The 21642-nt window shown below is 39.2% G+C and overlaps 1 protein-coding gene across 1 annotated transcript in view; it reads left to right on the top strand.

Annotated features, from left to right (window-relative positions):
• The window catches only part of CPQ (carboxypeptidase Q), a 141577-nt gene that overhangs the window by 72486 nt on the left and 47449 nt on the right, over window positions 1-21642 (top strand). Inside the window, exon 5 of the mRNA XM_030506502.1 lies at window positions 9711-9822. Within this exon, the coding sequence (XP_030362362.1) occupies window positions 9711-9822 (112 nt within the window). The remainder of the gene's footprint in view (window positions 1-9710; window positions 9823-21642) is intronic.

Genomic DNA, 21642 nt, shown 5'->3' with positions numbered 1-21642 from the left:
CAAAAATTGCAAATGATTCTATAAAATGGATTTCATACCAATTTTAATTTTTACCATAATTTTGACTGTCTTTTGTCTTGTGCCAGTAAAATACTATATCGAAAATTACAGTTGTACTTTAGCTGTCTGGATCTTGAAAGACATACTTGGGTTTGGTAGACTTGATTTCCAAGTTGTGTTCTGCTTTTTGTGTTTCTTTAATGAAATTTTCAGAACCAAAAGAAATTTGCATTATTTACAAAGCCAGAAGAAAATATGGTTTATTTATTCTGGAATCAGTGTCATAATGAGAAAAAGACACCTCTGCAGATTTTGTAGTCCACCCCTGTGCTCAGAGCCAGGTCAACTAGAGGAGGTTGTGTAGGGTGTGGGTTTTTAATATGTTCAAGGATGGAGACCTTGCAGCTTGTCTGGGTAGCAGTTCCAGTGTTCTACAATCCTTGTAGTAAAAACACTTTTTTCTTATTTTTAAATGTAATTTCTTCTGTTTTAGTTTTTCCCTCTTCCCTCTTGTTCTGTCAGTGGGCACTACTGAGAAGAGCCTGGCTCTGCCTTCTTTACATCCCCCATCATGTATTTATGCACATTGATGAGATTCCCTAAGTCTTTTCCAGTTCCAGCTCTGTCAGACACTCCAGTCTCTTCATCATCTCTGTGGCCTTTGGTTGGATTTATTCCAATATATTTGTGTCTTTCTTGTTCTGTGTAGCTCAGAGCTGGACACAGCACCCGATGTGTTTCTCCAGTACTCAGTGGACCATGTCCCATAACCTGTTTGCAGCACTCTGCCTGATGTAGCCCTGGTACTGTTGGCCTTTCTTATGACACAGACACATCGCTGGCTCACAGTCAACTAGTTGTCCTCCAAGGCCCAAGATGCTTCTCTGCCAAGCTGCTTTTCAGTTGGCCAGCTCCAGCATAATCCTAGAAAACCAGCCAGCTCTCCTGGACCCTTTTTCTCTCCAGCTCTGTCTCTCATAGGATTCTTGCAAGCAGGTTCTTGAACAGGGTAAACTCTACTTTCCTGAATTCCAGGGCTAAAATCCTGCAGTTTTCCTTGCTCCCTCCTCTTGGGATTCTGATTTCTACCATCTTATGTTCACTGCAGACCTTTGCATGCCCAATCAGTTCTTCCTTGTTTGTAAATCTAGCAGAGCATCTCCCTCATGGGTTCTTTCATCACCTCTGTGACCACGTCATCATCAGCGTACTCCAGAGACCTCCTGCATTCCTTGTGCCCTGCTGTGAGCAGGATATGGAAGTCAGTGAGCACCCAGAGGTCCCTTCTGACCTCAAGTATTCTCTGGTGCTTGGTGTTTGGCACTGGGACATAAGTGTTATGTTTTGATGCCTCCTCTCTTGTAGCCCTTGTAGTTATTACAGCCATCTAAGGGTTGTTTTGACTTACTTCCATCAGCAATCTTCTTGGGTAATTTGTAAAATGAAGTCTATTTACTTGAGCACACTTCAGATGTGGCTACTCAGGATGCAAGACCGTGCTAGGGGGCCATAGTCTGACTTCAGGGGTTCTCTAGTGTTCTCAAGAGGAAACAATAGTTTTGTAATTTTCTTGAGAAAAATCTACAGTTTTTAGTTTTGGAAAGGGGTGCTTGCCAGTAGTGCATAGTATAACTGTAGAAGTAGGACAGTTTAAACAATTCAGTGGAAGAGGTAACACTAGCTATTAGTGTTTATTTAAATGAGATTAATTTTGATATCTGATGAAAGAAATTTCAAAGATAAAATATTTGTGAATGTTGTTAAATCTGTAATAATGTGGAATCATATATATCCCTAAAGTGGAAAATATATAAATACAAGGACTCTATGTTATAAAATAATCCCTTTCTTCATACACAAATCATCTGCCACATTTGTAAGGGAAGTCTTTCCTTGATAAATGTAAAAAAAAGATTGTTTCTCTCTGCACATCAGGTCAGACACTGTTTCAGCTTTCATATAGGGGTATTGCAGAGATTCTTTGTTGATCTTTGAACAAGAAAAACAGCAGCTACAACATCATCTTTATGCAAGGGTAAGTGATATTTCAATGATACCTGGTCTTGCTTAGAGGTAGTTATTGTTATGATTTTTCTTCTAAAACATCTAGAGGTGGACTGAAATATAGAAATTAAAGTCCTTAGTTTTGAAATATAGTATTATGAAAAGTGCTGTTGTTTCTGAAATGTTACAGCTCGGGAAATAGGAAATAAAAGATTCTAGGGAACATAAATATGGAAATGCTAAGTCTTAAAATCCAACATTTAACACAAAAATGGTAGTCATTTCAATACTTGGTTATCTTTTGACTGCTCATATAGTTTCTATATCTTGTTACCTTCACTACAATTCCCTTATCAGTAATAATTTATTTCCAGACTAATTTTCTCCTTCACTGTTCTGTATGCCATAAATGATATCAGCCCATGCTATTTAACTACTCAGTAGTTTCGAGACTTACTTCAAACAGAGAGGTTTGGTTGCAATACGTTCCAAGAACACTTTATTTTCAATCACTTTTACAAAGTAGAGATTCAGCTTCAAAGAGTTTACTGTATATTGTGACACAGGGGCTCTTTGAAGGTTAATGAGCTTCTTAGCAATAATAGGGTTGGATTCTTGTGTGACTAAGTGAGTCACTTCTGTTTCATGTGCAGATCTATCATTTAATCAGAAGCCTGGAAGTTAAGACTTACTACCCTGCCTATTAAGTGGAAAAGACAGTTGTTGTTTTAATCATTTTTTTCTTTCTGAACTTCACTCTATCTTTAGGACTGTGAATTAGTTGAGACAGCTAGACTGATTATTTAAGACCCATTCCTAATGTGCGTGAAATCTAATAAAAGGAGTTGTACAGTGAAGTTATATTATTTGGACACCAAAGCTAAAAACTAATTTGAAAAAATATTCTTATATATACAAAATAAAATCCACTAAATGTGGTAATGTTCCTGATTTAAATTTAAGGCATGATTTAATCCAATTGCAGTTTAACTGGAGGCAGTGTTTTCTTAAAGGCAAGTGCAGAAACTCACAGATCTTTTTTTCACATATTTGTAGCCCAAAATAAATATTTGGGAAATGGTCAGGGTAGACCTTCACTAAGAGTTTGTACCAGGTAAGCATTTTTTTACAGTTGAATCTCTCTGATATAGCTCTGTGCTTGAATTTCGGTGTTGAAGTTGATGGAACTACACACAGTAGAGTAGACCTGTTTAAGAATAACAGGACAAAGTTGTTGGTTTGTTTTTTGGGGGTTTTTTGTTGTTGTTGGTTTTTTTTTTCCCCAGTAGTAATGAACAGCATATCTTTAAATACAGGAGAGTTTATATTCAAGTACATATACATTATATGTATATATCTAGCCTTGCAAGTAAGTCTCATTCTAATTCCTTGCCACATAGTGCTATGCTGCTGATTGGTACTAAATGAAAGTTTTATCCTCCCCCAATGTTGAGACGCCGAGCTTGAAATAATGGTAGTGTAGATACAAAATTCAGTATCCCTGCAAAAACTATTTAAATGGTTATCTTTATTGCGCAGTGCTTGAGAAGTTTCCTTTGAGTCTCTGTCCTGCTGCTGGAAGAGCTGAGTTGGATTCTAGGAAGAGAGATGATGTGTGATGCATTTGCTGCAGTCTGTGTGCTGCTACAGCACATAGGATTACAAGTTCTGATTGTGTAGATTTTGGAAGGCCTTTGGTGGAAAAGCCAAGGGACTGATTTACAGAATCTTACTGCATGATACAAATAAATAATTGTTGTAAATATTTTAAAACTTGAGGAATGTTGGTTTGTGTACAGCAATGTGGGTCTGCCTGAACATGAAGTATCAAGTAGGAAGAATTGATAACTCTTAATTTGCTATTTGTTTTGCTGTGGGAGTTGAAGAGAGAAAGGTTTGAAGTGGAATAGGGAAGAAAATGGGTCAGGGCAAAAAAACTAATTACACACCAACATTTTATTCCACTGAGATGACAGAACTTTTTCCTTAAAAGGGAGAAATAGAATACAGTCTGCAGACTAAGAATTACTATAAAAGAGGAGGTTGCTGTGGACACTAGTGCCAGCTGTGCTATGTGGGTAAGCAGTAGACAAGCATATTGCTTGGTGTTGCCATTTTCCAGAATGTATTTGCAAGCACTACTGTGGATGATGCTAATACATCGTAAAACTACTGTGCCAGATTTGCTACTCCTAATTTGCAAATTTGTGTATATGAAGACGTTATTTAATCATAGTTTTAAAGGCAAGTTAAGCATGATGGGCTTACATTTAGTCCTGCCAGCTGTTTTTTTTGCTCACTAGTTAGCTGCATGATATCGTGCCTTTCTCTTTTCCTTTGTTCCCATGCTGTTGACACAGTGAAATGAAGAAAATCTTTAGATCCTTATAAACTGAAGCCATTTGACAGTTCATATTTGTCATGCTATCCAAATGGGTATATTACCCAAAATGTAATCCCTGTGCTTCGGAGCACAGGCCTGAATTTGGTGCTGGGTTTCCCTGTGAAGCTGGGATTAAGTTTTTCAGTCATGGTTTAGTTAGCTTCAGAAATTTTGTTTGGGACTAGGGAAAATAGGAAATTGTGAGGTGAGAAAGTGCTTGTGTGGGTAAAAAGAGTAATAAGTATTTGTGGAAGGAGAGAATTCACAGGCATTTTTTGGATTCAGTTGGGGATTGATTGATCAACTTGGATTGATTGGCTTGAATCAGGGATCCTAATTCTTATCTGACTTGTGTTTTCCTCTAATTTCAGCCCAAACACAAATCAACCATATGTGGTGTTTGTATGTGTAAGTTAAGTATTGTACAAATATGCCATGCACTGGGAGGGGATTCATGCAGAAAAAATGTCCAGTCAAACAATGTAAGACCTTGGTACCTGGCCTTGTACCTAGAGCTTAAGATGGACCCATTTAGAAGCAAACTGGAGAAAAAAGAATCACACAAATTTGAATAGAAATGCTTTTTGTGAGTTTCCAAGTAATTGGGAACTGAGCTGTAACACTGTAGACCTCTTTTACCTGAGCAAATGACTAACTCACGGCAGTAGTTGTTTGAAAATATGGATGAGCAGTTGAAAAGAACTCAAGTTACAGTCTAGAGCACTTCACTGTTTTAGCTTGAAGTTTTGGCATACAGATACTTGGAGTTTGCATGTGTCTTCACTAAAGATGCTTGATCTGGTTCTAATACCCTGTTTAGTTCTTGGACATCCCATTCTCTATATGTGGTCCTTGCAAGTTAAGGTGCTCCTTATCTTCCCTGTCTGCTGGAGGAAGATGTAAGGAAAAATGCTTTTCAGTGATTTGGGTAATGGAAGTTATTACCAAGCTTTTCTAAGAGTATGTGTTGGTAGTCAGATTCCATGAATAAAGGTCCTACTTTGTGGTCCCTAACCTCCATCCATGAAATCCATGAAGTCTTCTTCATCCATGAAGGGCAAAGATGAATGATGGTTTCATTACTCTTCTATTACCCTCTACCCCAGTGACATGAAATAACTTTGAATGCTGGTTTTCACAACTTGTTACAAATGTTATTCTAGATTAAATTCTGTGGTTGAAAATGTTAGAGTTCTTTCCTAATGTTTATTGTTTATGATCCCTAATGTTGCATAGAAAGAAGCCTTTGCCTTGTACCCTTATGAAAGAAAAATGAGATTCTGGAGACTAAAAGTGGAATAGACTTTTCTTGAAATTCCCTCTAACCAAGCAGAAGGTAGCTCACCTACATTTTATGAAGTTATTGCGTGACAAATGCAATAGGCATGTGTGACTACACATGGAATGGGAGATTATTTTTTAGTGGCAAAACCTATCCTGCTTAGAAAAGGATAAGTCCATGACATATACAAATGTATGTGAGCGGGTAGTTCCTCTTCCTAATCTTCTTGGGTTTAAAATATAAAATATAAAAATACGTATTCATATAAATATGTAAGATATAGTCTAAATTGCAAAATATTTCAATATGCTTGATTGAAATACTGGGCGTGACTTAAAGGCATCCAATAGAAGCGATAATGCTGGTGTAGAAGGAAATAGAATAATTCATCTTCTATTTGAAATGTTTCTCAAAGTTTTCTTAAGTGGTATTGTCTCAGGACTGTGTCTAGAGTAGCATTTCTTAGCTGTGTCACTGCAGATAAGATGAATTTTAAGTTGTCATGTTGCATGCAAGCTGTCTTATCCTAAATTTATTTTGTGTCAATTTGGCAAATGTGTACTGCTATATTTATTCTGTCCTGTATTGTTCCTTGAGGTTTCGCTGTATATTTAAAGCAAATACTTATACTTACATGTACTTACTTCCATTGCTTTGCAGTGCTTACATTCTGTTGGCATGTACTGACATTTCTATAGGGGTGTTTTGTACAAATGAAAGTGATTAGTCTATGTATAGATTTGGAGCTGAGAACCACATAACAGATTTGAAAGCAATGTGGAAAATTGAATAATCATACATCCTTGATAGCTTTAAATGCCTTTGTTATTAGCCCACCTGTACAGAGAATTCTAATACTGTTATTTTATAATATTATTTTAAATAATATAGTGGCTTAGAGTGAATTTCAGAAATATTTCCATTCATTGCCCAAACACATTATATCTACTTAAAGACCAAGATAAACATAGTGATTATGTTATTTTATGACTGTATCTTATTTTAAGTATGTCTATGGCTAGCTGTAAGCAGGATCACTGAAACTTTCATTTTAGCAGCTGCTACAAAAGCATGAGAGTTAAAAAAAACAACTGTTCTGAAGAAGCTTTCACATAGAAGTACATTGGTTGTATTTATGTCATTGCTTTTGGCATCAGCTTAAGTAAATTTAAGTAAAAGTTCGTCCATAGAATTATCTGACTTTCTCAATCCACTTGAACTTTGATCTGTTTTGGTGTAATGTTTGGGAGTTGGTAACGATGCTTAATGATTGGAGTCTGTAACCCCAAATGGGATTACACCACCTTCTTCTGATTCAGAATTTCCTGCTGTTGCAATATGTGTTGTTTCACAGAAATGAGAAATAATTCCTTCTCAGATGCTCATGTTGGGATTGCTGCCAGGGAACAGTATTAGTGAGGTATTCTTTCACTGCTAAAGACAAGACGTTGCTTCTGTCATAAACTTGGTTCTCTCTAAATGAGGTTACAAACTTATTCTAAATAATTCACTTCAGCTTGAAGCTCTGTTTCCCAGGAGAATGAATAGTTCTCTTCTTAAAACCAATTTTTGCTTTAAGAACAAACAGACCACATGGATGATGATTTTGACATTGTGGAATGGCCATCCTTTATACGGCAGACAGCTGTACATTCACACAGAGCCTTTCCTGTTCTTAAAAAAAAAAAAAATTGTTATTATTTGAAAATTCCTTGGTGAGTGGACAGTAATTAGTCTGCATCAGTTGGCTGCCAAGTGCAATGGTGTTTGGGCTCAGTCCTCCATAGGCAGGTTGCAGTGGGGTTGCACATGCCTGAATGAACTCAGTGCAGAGTTCATTGCTATGTTGCCCTCACTGCCTACAAGCATGTGTGTGTGTATGCTTCATCCTCCCATATAAGAAAACAAAAAGAGCAAGGAGTACCACAGAAGTGCTCAGCACTGTTTTTCCACTCTCGTTTCAGAAAGGTTTCTACCTCCAAAGCTAGCATGGCTTTTCTTAGATTTCAAGCTATGTTGCAATTGTAGCAGAGGGCTTCAGTAGATCAAGTGCATCTACTGTAGGGCAGCATCCCTGGAAAACTTGCTGTTTGCTGTCTTTCATGCTGGGCCTCAAGGATCATGACATTAAATTGCAGGAATACCTCCTAAGTAAATCTGAGGCTCTTACAGAGGAGCCTGCTGTCCAAATTTATGCACTTTTGAAGGAGGGGAGGTTTTGGAATAAAGGCTGCAGCAAGTCTGTCTACTACCAAGAAAATCAGTCTGTGCTGTAAAGCAAACACGTGTTAAGGCTGGATAAGCAGAAAAGATAGTTGAAACATCTGAGAAGTAAAGAGCAAGCTGCTCTTGAGATTTTGATCACAAGTTTTTCAAGCTTCTAAGACATGACACTTCTGTTTTTTATAATATACACATTTATAAATATTTCATAGTGTATTTTCTAAATTTAAAGGGTTTTGGTGCACTCTGGTTGGACATATGGCAATACAATGGATATGACTAGTAATTTACCATGGCCTTTTTTTAATACAAAGGGGCCTTTTAGTTGTTTTACCTGAATTTGTATTTGGTTGGATGAAAAAACATGTTCGTTTGAACACTTCATGCTTTTTGCCTTGCCATGATCTGTTTGTCCATTATTTTTAATAACCATTGAAAAGGTACTAAGATTTCTCTCGTGTGAAGGGAAAAATAAAGATCTTTGTGCTTGGGCCTCAAGTTCCTTGTGGTGCTAGCTGCACGCTTGAGAGCATAGGTTCTTACCCTCCAGGGGTGATAACAGGAAAGATTCTCTATGTTCTCATTTTCAGTGCTAGAGTAGTTGTCATGTGATGAATGAAAGCTGAGAGGATGTGCCAGGAGTTCCTTCTCCCTTAGGGAGAAGAAGGGAGCAGGAAGAATGAGTACTTTTTAACCTTTTTCTAGATCCCACAACTCTGAGACCTGTTTGACATCAGCTGACCAGAGAGTGGGAAGCGTCCCTTCATGTATGGCCAGTTCTGGGCAGGGCACAGGGGCAGGGCACAGGGGGATGCTCCAGGGTCTCCTTCAGTTTTTCCTAAGTGCTGAGCTTTCATAGGTTGGATGGTCCCACTTCCACCCTATCCCAAGGGCACTCTTTACTGGTACCAATTCTTCAAAGATTCCTGGGGCATTGCAGCATCTCCCTGCTCTTGTTTTTGTGCTATTTCATCATTTTACCACGCTGCCTGAGAGTTCTTGTCCCTCCTTGACCTCGCCACTGCGATCACAGATCCACCAGCTCTTCAGTTTCAGGTCCAGTTAGGGAACTGTCCCACTTCTGGTATTGGTCTGATGCTGCTTGTCGACATTTGAAGTGATGATTTGAAGAGTTCAGATCTGAAAGTTGGTGTTTCTGGAGATATGTATTATTACTATACTCTACTGTAGCCACAAAACTTTCTTTGCAGAAAACCCTTCTGGGACTTGCTACGATGTCACTTTTAATTTAAAATATCCTTATGACTAATGGAACTATAAAATACCTTGTCATTGTTGTAGCACATAGGGGATCCAATAATAAATTAGAGGTCCTCTGTGACAGGAACCATAGATGTGTAATAAAACAACAACCTCTGTCTGGGAACACTTATTCTAAGTTCGTATTTCTTCCCTATGCACCTAGATATAAGGTTAATCAAATTTCATGCCTAGGGGCCTAAACAGCTAAAATATAAAAGTCATTTTCACCATCCTGCAATGTACTAGTCCTGTATCTCTGGAAAGTACACACTTTGTTAATGTACAAGACAAAACCTTTCATTTAAACATTTCTCACAGCATATCTAGTTTGATTTAGGCATTGGTTTGAAGAAGTAGGATGCATTTGGTCATTTTGGATTTATATTCAGTGACTAGAGAAAAATGTTTTAGTTTTATTTGAAATGTTTCCTTCCTCCTGTTCTAAACTAAAAAAGCCAAATTTATGACAAAATCATTAAAATGCTTAAATACTCAACTGACTTTTCTGATTCAGTGTTTTCATGTAGATATCTTTTCTCGTAATTGCTTTTTCAGATTGTATTGGTCAGTGGACATCTGGACAGCTGGGACGTTGGGCAGGGAGCTATGGATGACGGTGGTGGAGCATTTATATCATGGGAAGCATTATCACTCATTAAGGATCTTGGTAAATATTTTATTTTAAAATCTTTTTAAGGCATTATATTTCCAGGACATTTTGCATATTGTCTAAACTGGATTTTCTATTTTATCCATTCCTCTGAGAACATGTGTTCATATTTAGTATGAATATTTTGCAAGTTTGTCTGTTAAACTCCTTCTTTCATCCAAAAGCAACACATCAGCCAATGATCTAGAAAGTGTCACAAGCCTGCATGGTCACCATCATCACAGAATGAAACTTCAGTGTAAGATATAATATCTAGATACCTTAGAACGAAGTCACTCCTTTTCGTTTTGTCTTAATGATTTCCTCCCTATTCAATGAAGATGAAGCTTTGTGAAGTCACAGATAGCCTTCTGATACTTTTGTCTGCCTTTTAAGCAAACAATGCCACTTAATGCATTCCGAAATCTTTCACTGTCCTATATGCTGCTTTTACAGTGGCTACTCAGTTAATTTAATTCCCAGCCTCTTACCTCATTCTTCGTAAGTTCTCAAGAAATTTCATATAACTCTCTCTCAAGAGCATCTAACTAGGACTTTATCCAGACAATGATCCTTCCTCTTTTCCCTTTCACCTACATGTAAATATATTAAGAAAAAAAATATTCTAAACTTCAGAGAAGTTCATATTTTCAATGTATATATTTCGATGGTTTTGTTTCTTCCTTCTATGTTCTTCCTAAGTAAATTTATGTCCTCCCTGGACTTCTTCCACCAAATATTTAGAAGTATCTATACCATTAAACTGGTGCATTCTCAGCTTTGCACTTGAGGGCTGATTTCTCGATTATGGTGCTTTTATGTTGCTGTGTGCTTGGTCTCTGCTTTGGACTGTGACAGCTGATTTCCTTGGCAAAGGGAATCCAGATCAGAAGAAACACATGCTTGAGTGTCATCACTACAAGGATACACTTCTGTCAAATCTTACCATGGTGACCCATCAAATGTTGTGGGCTCATATATCTCACCAAGCAACATTTGACACTGATGCCTAGCAAACAGTAGTGTACTGCTGCAATAGGTTTGTGGGATACAGAGCAACGTTCTGTTTCCAGGGATCACTTCTTTGAATCTTTCTTGGTAATCAGTGAGCTGGTGACGGGGTTCTGGAATTTGTCTGTATATCAGTTGGACTCTGCCGAAGTTGATATTCTAGCACACAGGCTGTCTACACTGTACTTGCTGGTCTCCCTCCTCCACAATTTGTGCTTAGCAGGAGTATGAGTTGAACTAAACCCCCATGCTGTCAATGCTAAATGTAGATAAAGAAGGAGAGAAAGAGGAAGAGGCAGCTTCTAGCCTGGATATGTCTGTTCCGGTCGTGCTATGGATAAAATACTAGTGTGAGCTTGTTCAGACTACTGCCTCCTGGATTGCATAGGCCCCGCAAGTGTGGGATCTGAATGGCCAATTTCTTCTTCTCATGGGCTTCATCTAACTTACGGGCTGCAGGGAGCATGTTATTGTAGGAGAGTATTGTATATGTCTACATAGGGTGTGTTTGGTGGGAGAGATGATCTCCAAGGTAAGATGAGATAGGGTCAATGTATGTGCAAGGGAGAACTATGGTTGCACAGTCATCTGCTTGTGTTCTTCAGACACCAAGCCTCTCAAAGTTTGGTCTGGTGTCCTGCTGTTCCCAGGCTGCCGTGGCCAGTCTGATTTCTGGTCTCCAAACTGCAAATTCCAGTCTTACTGTTTCATCTGTAGCTTTTTGCTAGTTTTACTTCTATATGGGCTTTTGTCACCACTCAAACCTAGTTCAAAACAGACTTCTTAGATTGCTAAGTTGATATCCAAGGATGCTTTTCCCCCTTCGTCACATGGAATCTATTTTTCTTCATTATTCCCTTTTCCAGAACCTGTGGTCAAGAGGAATGCACCACACAGTCATTAAAAAATAAAATCAGCTGCTGGTCCTGCTTTTATCTCTGGCACAGTTTAAATAATAAACTAGCTTTCCCTGCTTCTGATCAGAAGGATTCGTGCACTTGAACAATCTCAGTGTTTCTTGAAGAGCTCTTTGTAGAATTCTGTTACGCGATTAGCGACTCTCATGCTGCAGTGGTGAACATCGGACATCCCTGTGAATTCCTATTCTTTTATTTTGCATTATTTGAACCTCTTATCTCTCATTTTCCCAGCCTTGGAATGATTGGAATATCATTCTGTAACTGAAAACAAAGAAGTGCCTTTTTTTTTTTTTTTTGGTCTTTTAAAAATAAACTAGAGAGGATTCTTCTACAGAAGAATCCAGACCTACTCCTTTTAGTGTTTTTTAATCTTTCTTTTAAGATTCTTGGAAAATTGTCTACACTCCCGCCATCCGCAGGAAATAAAATAATAATGCTTCTATGTTTGCTGACTCTATTCCATTCAGAGTAAACTGCTTTGTGTCTCTTAAGGACAAGTTCCTGGTGGCATTGTATAATTCTTATTCACTGAGTTTCCCTTCACGCATGACTGAAATGCATCACTCTCTTGTTCAAATATTTGATTTCCTCTGGTAGTAGCCTGTGTGTTTGCTGTACAACCTGTGGTAAAATGCTGTTTTCTCAGCTGGGAAATGCCAGAGCCTTTGCTGATGCTCTCTGTTCTGGGCAGCTGTTGTGCTCAGCTCTTCTTGTTATACCAGTGTTCTGCAGGACCATAAAGCTGGCAGAGGACTTCTGGGTCATCACATCTAACCTGGAGATAACCATAGGGGATAGGGCCTAGGGCCTTTTATAAATTGTCTTCCATAACAGATTGATTAATGCAGATTTTGTATCTTATGATGCACATAGAATCTGACAAAAAGGACAACTAAATAATAGATGTGCAGATTGTGTGAGAAATGAATTAATGAGTGTTATGTAAAATCAATTTCATAGATTGTGTTTTGAGTGAGCATTATATTTTGAACTGTGGAGACTTAGTTTGATATCCTTTTGGACCCTGATAAATTTAGTCTCAGACTAGTCCACCAGACACATTTGACATGGGGATAAGCCAACTCAATTGGCTTGTCTCTGTGAACATGTAGATTTTTTTTTACAGTGTACTGGGAGTCTTAAAGTTGTGGTGCGTTGTGTAGCCATAAAAACTGTGTCTGTGTTTACCAAAGTATAACTGCTCTTGGCAGGGGGGTTGGAACTAGATGATCATTAAGGTCCATTCCAACCCAAACCGATCTATGATTCTATGATTGTATGATCTTACAGCTGTGGTGATATGATCCTAAAGCTGAAGCTAGAATTCTGAAATATGAATTCTAGAATATGAAGTCTTTATCATGTAATGAGAAATACTGTCACTGCTTCTGCCATGGTCCATTGGTTCCATGAAGGCAAGATGTTATTACACTATTTAAACAGTTTTTTTCCATGATGATTTAATAGCACTTTATCATGATATCACTGTGATCCTTGGATATGGCTGGTGGACACAAGTTATGCCTTTTAATTAGAGTTTTGATAATTCCATATGTACTTGAAGAATGATTATAGTTTAAATACCATTTCGTACTTTCAACATAACCTCCTCCACAAGACATTTAATAGCTATTGGCTTGGGACCACATATATTTAAATTCATTGAAAAATCATTAAAATTATGGTTATATAAATTATATTTTTATTTTAAGCACTGCAGTTTGTTTTCTTGCCTCAAGTAGAATTTTTTAACAGTTTTTGCTTTTATTTCTAAGTAACTTACTGTGTTAGCCTTTGTATTTCCTGAATCTTCAGTGTTAGCTTTTATTTTTTTGATTAAACGGGTAGTTTATATACCATATTGATGCCTTTTTTTTCTTTCTGATGTTTTTGTAGATTTTCAAACACTGTAATAGTTACATGTTCCCTACAAGGGCACATAACAGTAGCACAATCTGAAGTAGTTTTACACAGTCTTGAAACTTCAGCCTTTTGACAGGATTTTTTTTCCTTTTCACTTTTTGAGTTCAGATGAATGTTGATTCTTTTTGAGAGAAAGGGAACTACATGAAGGCCAGACTGGACTGAAATAATTTTGTATTATATTCCCAGAGAGTAGAATAAAAATATTTAATTCATGTAAATCCTCGTGTGCATTTCAAAAGCATAGGACTTTAGAAACAGGTCCAGGCTGTGAACTACTGTATTTTTTTAATACTGTTTAGAGCTATAACAATTCAGTTAGCTAAAAAGTGGAAAGTTTCAAGTTTGTCTGAATACTTTGCTTGTTAATAGCTGTAATGTCTCCCTGCCTGTCTTCCACACTGGGGCAACAGGAAGGGGGCTCTTGCAGAGGTGTCATTCCCTCTCCTCCTTCTCTAGGGAGGAAGCACAGGCACCAAATTCAGAGCAAACACTGACTTTTAGGTGGTTACATTTTAGCAGGGTGAATCTTGCTCTTTCCACAGCCACCCTGTGCAGAAAACTAAACCCTATCTCTTCTGCGCGGCTGCAGCTTCAATCTTGAAACGTCTCTTTGAGCACTGTATAGTCAAATGTCAGCACTGACCTGTGCACCTGTTGGTAACAGCACTGGCTGTAGGCATCTCTGGACCAGAGTGTTTTCTTTCCTTAGTGCACCCATATCAAGTTCTCTGTATCAGCTATACTCACAGCTGCTTGCTCTGCCGGTAGCTAATCCCAGAAAACCTCACCAACTACTGGCTCTATTGACTAATATTATCCAAAGGGATATTTTCTCCCAGTTAATGCTGAAATTTAATGAAGCACAAAGGAAATAAAAACAGACTTGTTCCCTGGAACTCTTGAAGCTTATATACACCACTGATTGGCAAGTTCTGTGGTGAGCTGCTTCATGGTTTATGTGCTTAAAAAATGGAGAACTGGAAGTGTTTCCACAGAAGTTGTTTATGTGAATAAAGATGAAAGTTTCAGCCTGTTACTGCTGTTGATTTCTTTTTTCTGGAAATAAAGACATCTTTAGAGGCGCTGTGACAGTCTGTGAGCTGGTCTGAACTGGTAAACTCCATTTCTGTCAGTGGAGCTGGGGCTGTTGGGATTATCTGAGGCTTTCTGATGCTTTAGAAATTACCCTTCGTAACTGCAGGCAGGGTGTTGGAGGCAGTAAGCTTGTGCAACACGCAGTTTGCCTGCAGCTGTGTGGCAGCTGCTGCCCTCCCCAGCCCTCTGCAGCTTTTAACCTTTTAAACTAAATTTTAATCAATTTTAACTAAATTTGATAGGGCACAGAAATACTTAGAATACAAAGTTGTGATATGTTCTTTGCAAGTGGGTGATTGAGGAGAGATGGACAAGCGCATTTGTGTCACAGCTGAGGGAGAGGCAGGAAGAAAGTTCACTTTTATCCCTTCCATATGATGATGAACTCCTGGATAATCAGCATGTGTGTAGCTTTCATGTAAGCATCAGAGCCTCTTCTTACATGTTTGCAAACTCTGTGTGATAGGTAGCAAATATTGCTACGGCAGTAGTGAAGTTGTTGTTTGGGGTAATTTAGAGATGATGGAAAGGCTCTGGGGGTATTCTAGGGAGGAAGGGCTGAGGGGTTCCCGTCTTCAAGCCAAGGGAATCCATGGGCTGTTGCATGAGCTATGATGTGGTGTGGGGGCATCTGGAAGCTGTAGGAGAAGCAGCACTCGAGCAAACTGGTGTTTTCCAGTTTTGCAGAACAGCTGTGCTGCTAATTACAGTCTAGAAATCTCAAACCCAACTTGTTTTCAGGTTGCATTTATAATCCTCAAGTTTTGCACGCAAAACAGGCATCTCTGGAGATGGCCAATGCTATTTGCCTCAGCATTTTCATGATAGATTGGTTAGTGCTCTGGTGTCATTTGGAACACAGTTTCTCTTGTCGCTGTGTCACATGAGGTTTACAAAAGAAGCTGCCTTTCCAGGTGAGGTAACAGACTAGTTAAGCAGGTACTCATAAGAAGTCATCGTAAAATTACTCCAAATTTATTTTGGTGCCATTATTTTGCCTTTAGTTGGGTATTCAGGTTGTACGGGCTGCCTGTGGGACTTGATGCTGCTCTGGATGTTGGTTGTCAGTTTCTGTGAAGGAGGTATTTGTGTTCCTCTCCCACCTTTTCAAACCTGTGGCTACCACCATGCTGGTCTTGCTCAGGACTAATACAAATACACTACAAAATATTTGAGCAAGAAGCAGGTAGTATGTATTGATGATTTCAGAGCTTTAGCCAGTGCTGCCTCTTTGCTCCTGATCCAGCTGTGTTACTGCGTCACTTGGCTGAGGGGCATTTCCCATTAGAGGTCAAAGTGCTCTGCCCTGCTCCTGCCCCAGGCCAAAGCCACCTTGCACTCCAGAGCTAAAAACATGGGACTTTTATCTCTAATGGGAGCTTGAGGGAACTGAGTAACAATAATAGCGAAAGGTATTTAGAAAGTGGTCATATGGCAGTGTTAGCTTTGCAACCATAATATTTTAAGCTTCCTAACTGCACTAGGGAGCCCAATTTTGGTGGATGAATTTCACTGCTTGCTTCTGAAAAACTTCAGACATGATAATTGTTGTGTCTCTTTTAAAATAAAACAGCTGGAGCCTTTTTTTCCCCCTGTTAAGAAGAGAAGCTGATAGGGTCTGCTACTTGACACTACAGTCTAGTTTATTTTCAGTCTCATCCCTGCTACCACAGGAGGAATCAAACAGTCAACAGGTCCTTTGTTCACATCCCAGGTTTCTTTCAGCAACACATACCCACAAACTCTCTCTCCTTGTTCAGAAATGTGTTTTCTACCTTTCCCTGGCTGTGTTTGAGTCTCTCTTGCTCCATTGCTAGTCTACTCGTGGTGCCCTGCCAAACCCAGAGGTGCACATGTGTCCACCAGCTACTGCTGGTATGTGTTTATGGGGTGCATCTTTGGAAGAAGCTCAATGGCTGTGCTGTGAATTTGCCAGATTACAAACTTATACCCTTTCCCTTCAATTGCTTGAACTGTAGCAGTGTAAGACATCACCAGTTATTAACATATGAACTCCTGCCTGTGTTGAAGTAATCAGTATAGACTTCAGGAAGGGCTGCACTGCAAAGACCACTATAGTGATATATTGTGGTACAGAGTAAACATTTCTCCACTTTTGCTGTTGTCTTGTGCACTGAGCTCATGTTCAGTCATGTCTGTGTGCCACATTAGACCAGGAAGTCTCCTGTTCAGACTGTGCCTCCAAGTGCTTCTGGGAATCCTGGTTCTTCCATGTAAAAAAATATTTGCTATGGGAAGCTGCCAGAGCCAGTGAACAACAGGAGTCAAGTAGATGAACAGAGCACATTTTCCTCTTCTGCACCCAGGGCATTGATGCCCCGGTGCCATTGCCACTAGAGCAGCCTGGTGAGGGAAGGATGATTGTTGACAAAGTCTAATCCCGGCCATCACACCTTTTACAGGCTTTCCTACATTCCTAGACGATGATCTATATGCACACAAGAAGGAGAGAAATGTGTGGTGATAGGTGGTATGTGTACTTCCCCCTCTTCCTCTCTTTGCTAGCGTTAAGGGGAGTTTCATGAGTCAACTTTTCCATGGATGTAGACATGGATCTGGCACAACCAAATTTCTGTTTCATAGGAGAAAGGCACAGAAAAAACACAGAAATGTTTTTAAAACAGAGCACATAAGAATTGTAAGGTACTACCTGAATTACATTTTATGTAACTCATAAGGAGTTATTAGACTGTTTTTTCCCTTTAAAACTTATTTAAAATTGGAACTGTAGCTCTCATCTGAATTATACCCGTGACTAATGTGACTGGAAAACCGTAAGATTTTTATGCAGTTCACTGTAGTCTTTGTATGAAGTTACATTTCTTGAGTCCAAATTCACTGGCTAATATATGAGGACTACAGATATGTTTTATTAAAAAATGATCACTGGAGTCATTCCTCTCCTGCTAGTTTAATTGAAGTCATATAACTGCAGCTTTAACCTACTTGCCAAAAATTTTGTTAAACTTTTTTCTAAATTTCCTATAGCTGTGGTGCTGTAGTTGTTTTCTGTCTAGGAGATATGTTGTGAAATGTGATTAAATGTCTGCTTTTACTGTAGGTTTTGTTGGGGTTTTTTTAATTAAATATGCCTGATATTAACTCCTTGTTCTTACATTCTTTCCACTTTCCCAAAGTAGCGTATTTTATTCTGACCTTCACCTTTTGCAAATCTATTAAATCTACTTAGTATGAAATTTCTGCATATGCTGTTATACTTCAACTGCAATTATTCCTTCATTTCAACCTTTGATTGAATGCATATTTGGCAAATACTTAAATCTTCAATTTCCATACTGGGTCGGCATAGCAGAACGCTGACTGCAGACGTACAAAGTTGTTAATCTGGTGGTAAATTTAGGCATGCAGCCCTCCATAACAATGTTTCCCTGTGTCCTGTGGAGTGCTGCTTCTCTGCAAGCTTTAATTTACCCAGGAACCTAAAAAACCTGGGCACAGAGGCTGTTATGACTTTTTTCATGTCTGTACAATGGCTGACATGATGAAATTCTGAAATCCTTCCCGGATAAAGTCAGGGGCATCTTGTCCTTCTTGTCAGGGTGTTTTTTAAGGCATAGATTTTCAATATAGAGAGACAAGTGTGGCTGGTGCACTTTCTGGCTCATCTGCCCTGAGGACAGTCTAGCAGATTTGGGTTTTTTCTGATCCAAAGAGTGGGGCAGCAAAACCACCACTCAGTAAAATCAAACCATGGCTGATGTTTATAATCCCAGAGATTGTGGGAGCGGGACCTTGCATTACCTTTTCTGGTCCACAATTTGATGACATCTCCAAATATTGTTAAGGTATTCCTTTAAGGAAGGAGGTGTTCCTGAAGAGGAATAAAGTGCGTTTTAAAGGTGGACAGTGTCCTCTTCCATTTGTGGGACTTGGAGAACATGACAACAGGATCAGAGCAGGACAGGGGCTAGAGGAGGCCTCTGCTCGATGCTTTGCTGTTTTACACAAGCAAGTAGCAGGTTTCCTTTTCTTTTTTTAGGAGACTTGTGTTGATTTCAGTAAGCAGTTCTTTGTTTAAAACCCCACATGCAGAGGAGCATGCTTTTCAGCACTTCTTGTGTGAACTCTCCCTGCGCTGTGCTGCCGAGTAGCAAGGAGGTGGCCCCCATGGAAACCCTTGCTCTGGCTGTATTGCTGCCTGGCTCAATTTCAGCCCATCGCACTGGGCTTTGTGCTTGGCTTCCCTCTTCTCCCCCCATCTCCCTAGTCAAAAGGCTTAATCCGTGTTATTTTTAGTTACTAGAGTTGCAAATCATTCACAGCTTTCCCTTCCAGTCTTGTGTACCCAGCTCCTTCCTTGACATTTCCTCTTGGATATTCCACCACTTTCTTAAAATAGATCTACCTAAAACCTCTCGCATTTCCCACCTCCACTCTTCTGTAAAACTGCCCATCCTATTCTGTTGTAAACTCATCAGCCTCCCTAAAAACAGGGAAAAAAAATGGCTTGGATTAATCTCAGTCTCACTACACTGCCACCAGGGCTGCTGGCCCACCACTGGAGCTCTGCAAGCCCAAATCCTTCCCTAGCCCAGCTCACCTCAGGCCTTGCTGTCTCCCTGCACTCTCTTTGCAGGGGCCTTTCCAAAACGCTGCTCCTGCTCTGCAGGTATGGTAGGGTTGTGTCCCCAAAATGCGGCTCTGACCATGCTGCCAGCCTCAGGCAAGATTAAGCTGCAGTGTCCAGCTTGGCTTCTGCCTCCACTTTCATTTCCCACTTTCCAGTCCCTGACCTGCCTGTTTTCTGTCTTCTTTCTGTGACACCATGTCTCTTCTCCAGAAGACCTCATTTCTCTTTAATCCAGACCTTCAGACTCGGAGGTTTACTCACTTTGCAGTGCTATCCTGTGGACCACTTCATCCTCAATGCTGCAAACAAACCCCTATCAATAGAGAAAAATCAAGGAGATTGCATTGCATTAGAGCATTTTAAGAAGAAAACAAAGACAGTTTCCCAAGCAAAAAGCTTTCCCATGTCTAATTTGAGCTTCCCTAGAGAATTAGAAATATATCATAGTCAGGGCTTAAGTAATACTCTTAAAGTTGGGGTTTTTTTTGAGGTGTGGTTTGCCTTACTTTTGAAGCGTATAACCTGAATAACCTTAGATTTTGTCTGTTACATCATTTTCACTCAAATAAAAATAATTTCCACTTAAATAAACATCTAACTAGCTAGACACTTTTCTGCACAGTGAAATTAGTTGTCTGAACCATGGAGGATTGTATTTCTAATAACAGAATGAAAGTGAAAATTCTGCTGGTTTAGAATGGACACTTCTTGGTCTTCAGAGCAGTAAGTCTGGACATCTTCAATTAATTGCATTATTACTGTCATCCCATAAATTACAGTTTATTGATATGTGTATATTCATTGAAATTAACCAAAGAAATGGGATGGTAGGGGTAGAAGCTCTTTCTTTAAAACAGTGGTTGCCCATGCCACAGAATACATAAATTAGGCCTCTTTGAAATGGAAGCAGATTGTACACTGTGTTTGATGATGAATTCTTATCTTCTTTAGAAAAATGTGGAGTACTGGTTTTATTTTTATTTTACACAGTGGCAGAGGTTTTAGAAATTCCAGACATTTTATGAGGAGTGCTAGCAAGATAGAAACATCCCAACTAATGTCACATAGTAAATCCCTTATGTCTAATGAACTGCAAACCTGAAAATAGTAAGGAGTGCATTAGGAATTTAATGATTGTCAGCAATGTCATCATGTATCTTACTACTTTTTATATAAATACCCTTTTAAAGAAATTCCAGGACACAAGATAAAAATGCTCATGATGCTAAATGCAGCAGTGGACAAGACTTGAGGATGATATATCTGAATATACCTCTTCCTAGTAGCTACTGAATCAAATGCGTCAGTGACTTAGGCAGTTATAGAGAGTAAGGAATCATAGAATCAGAATGTTTTGGGTTGGAAGGGACCTTTAAAGGTAATCTAGTCCAATCCCCCTGCAGGGACATGTGCAATTAGATTAGGTTGCTCAGAGCCCCTTCCAACCTGACTGTGAATGTTTCCAGGCATGGGGTATCTACCACCTCTCTGGGCAATGTTCTAGTATTTCACCAGCCTCATTAAAACATTCCTTCCTTATATGTAATCTAAATCTACCCTGCTTTAGTTTAAAACCATTACCCCTTGCACTATTGCTGCAAGTCTTATTAAGAAGCTTATCCCCATCTTTCTTATAAGCCCCCTTGAAGTATTAAAGGCCACTTCCTGGAGCCTTCTCTTCCCCAGGCTGAACAAGCCTGACTCTCCTAGCCTTTATTCATAGCAGTGATGCTCCAGCCCTTTGATCATTTTTGTGACCCTCCTCTGGATTCACTCCAACAGATCCATGTCCTTCTTATTTTGGGGGCTACAGAGCTGAATGCAGCACTGCAGGTGGAGTCTCACGAGAGCAAAGTATAGAGGCAGACTTTCCTTCCTCAACGGTACTGCAATTTATTCTATGTTAATGCTCAGTTCAAGGCTTTGCAAGGCAATTTATGCAGGCCCTGCAAAGCCTTGAACCTCTAAGAAACCTCGTGGTTTTCACAGTTTCAGAGCACATGAGGGGGGAGATACAGTAATTTTCCTTTTTATTGGATACAGATGAGTTTTAGCCCCATCTTTGCACTGCTAAGGAGCTTCTCCTCCCTTCAGCTAACGCAACTTCTTACAAATGTTCTTAAAAATCAGGAGGGTGTGAGATAAATGCAGCTTTCAGACTGAAGGATTAGAAATAGACATTAGAAATTAAAACCAAGAAGATAGTATTTTACCACTGAATACACTATAAATGCAATTTAAGATACTTTACCTGTTAATCTGATTACATTCATT

This window comes from Strigops habroptila, chromosome 1 (genome assembly GCF_004027225.2).
Source record: "Strigops habroptila isolate Jane chromosome 1, bStrHab1.2.pri, whole genome shotgun sequence".
In the NCBI taxonomy this organism is placed as follows: domain Eukaryota; kingdom Metazoa; phylum Chordata; class Aves; order Psittaciformes; family Psittacidae; genus Strigops; species Strigops habroptila.
This window is presented reverse-complemented; position numbering and strand designations above follow the sequence as displayed.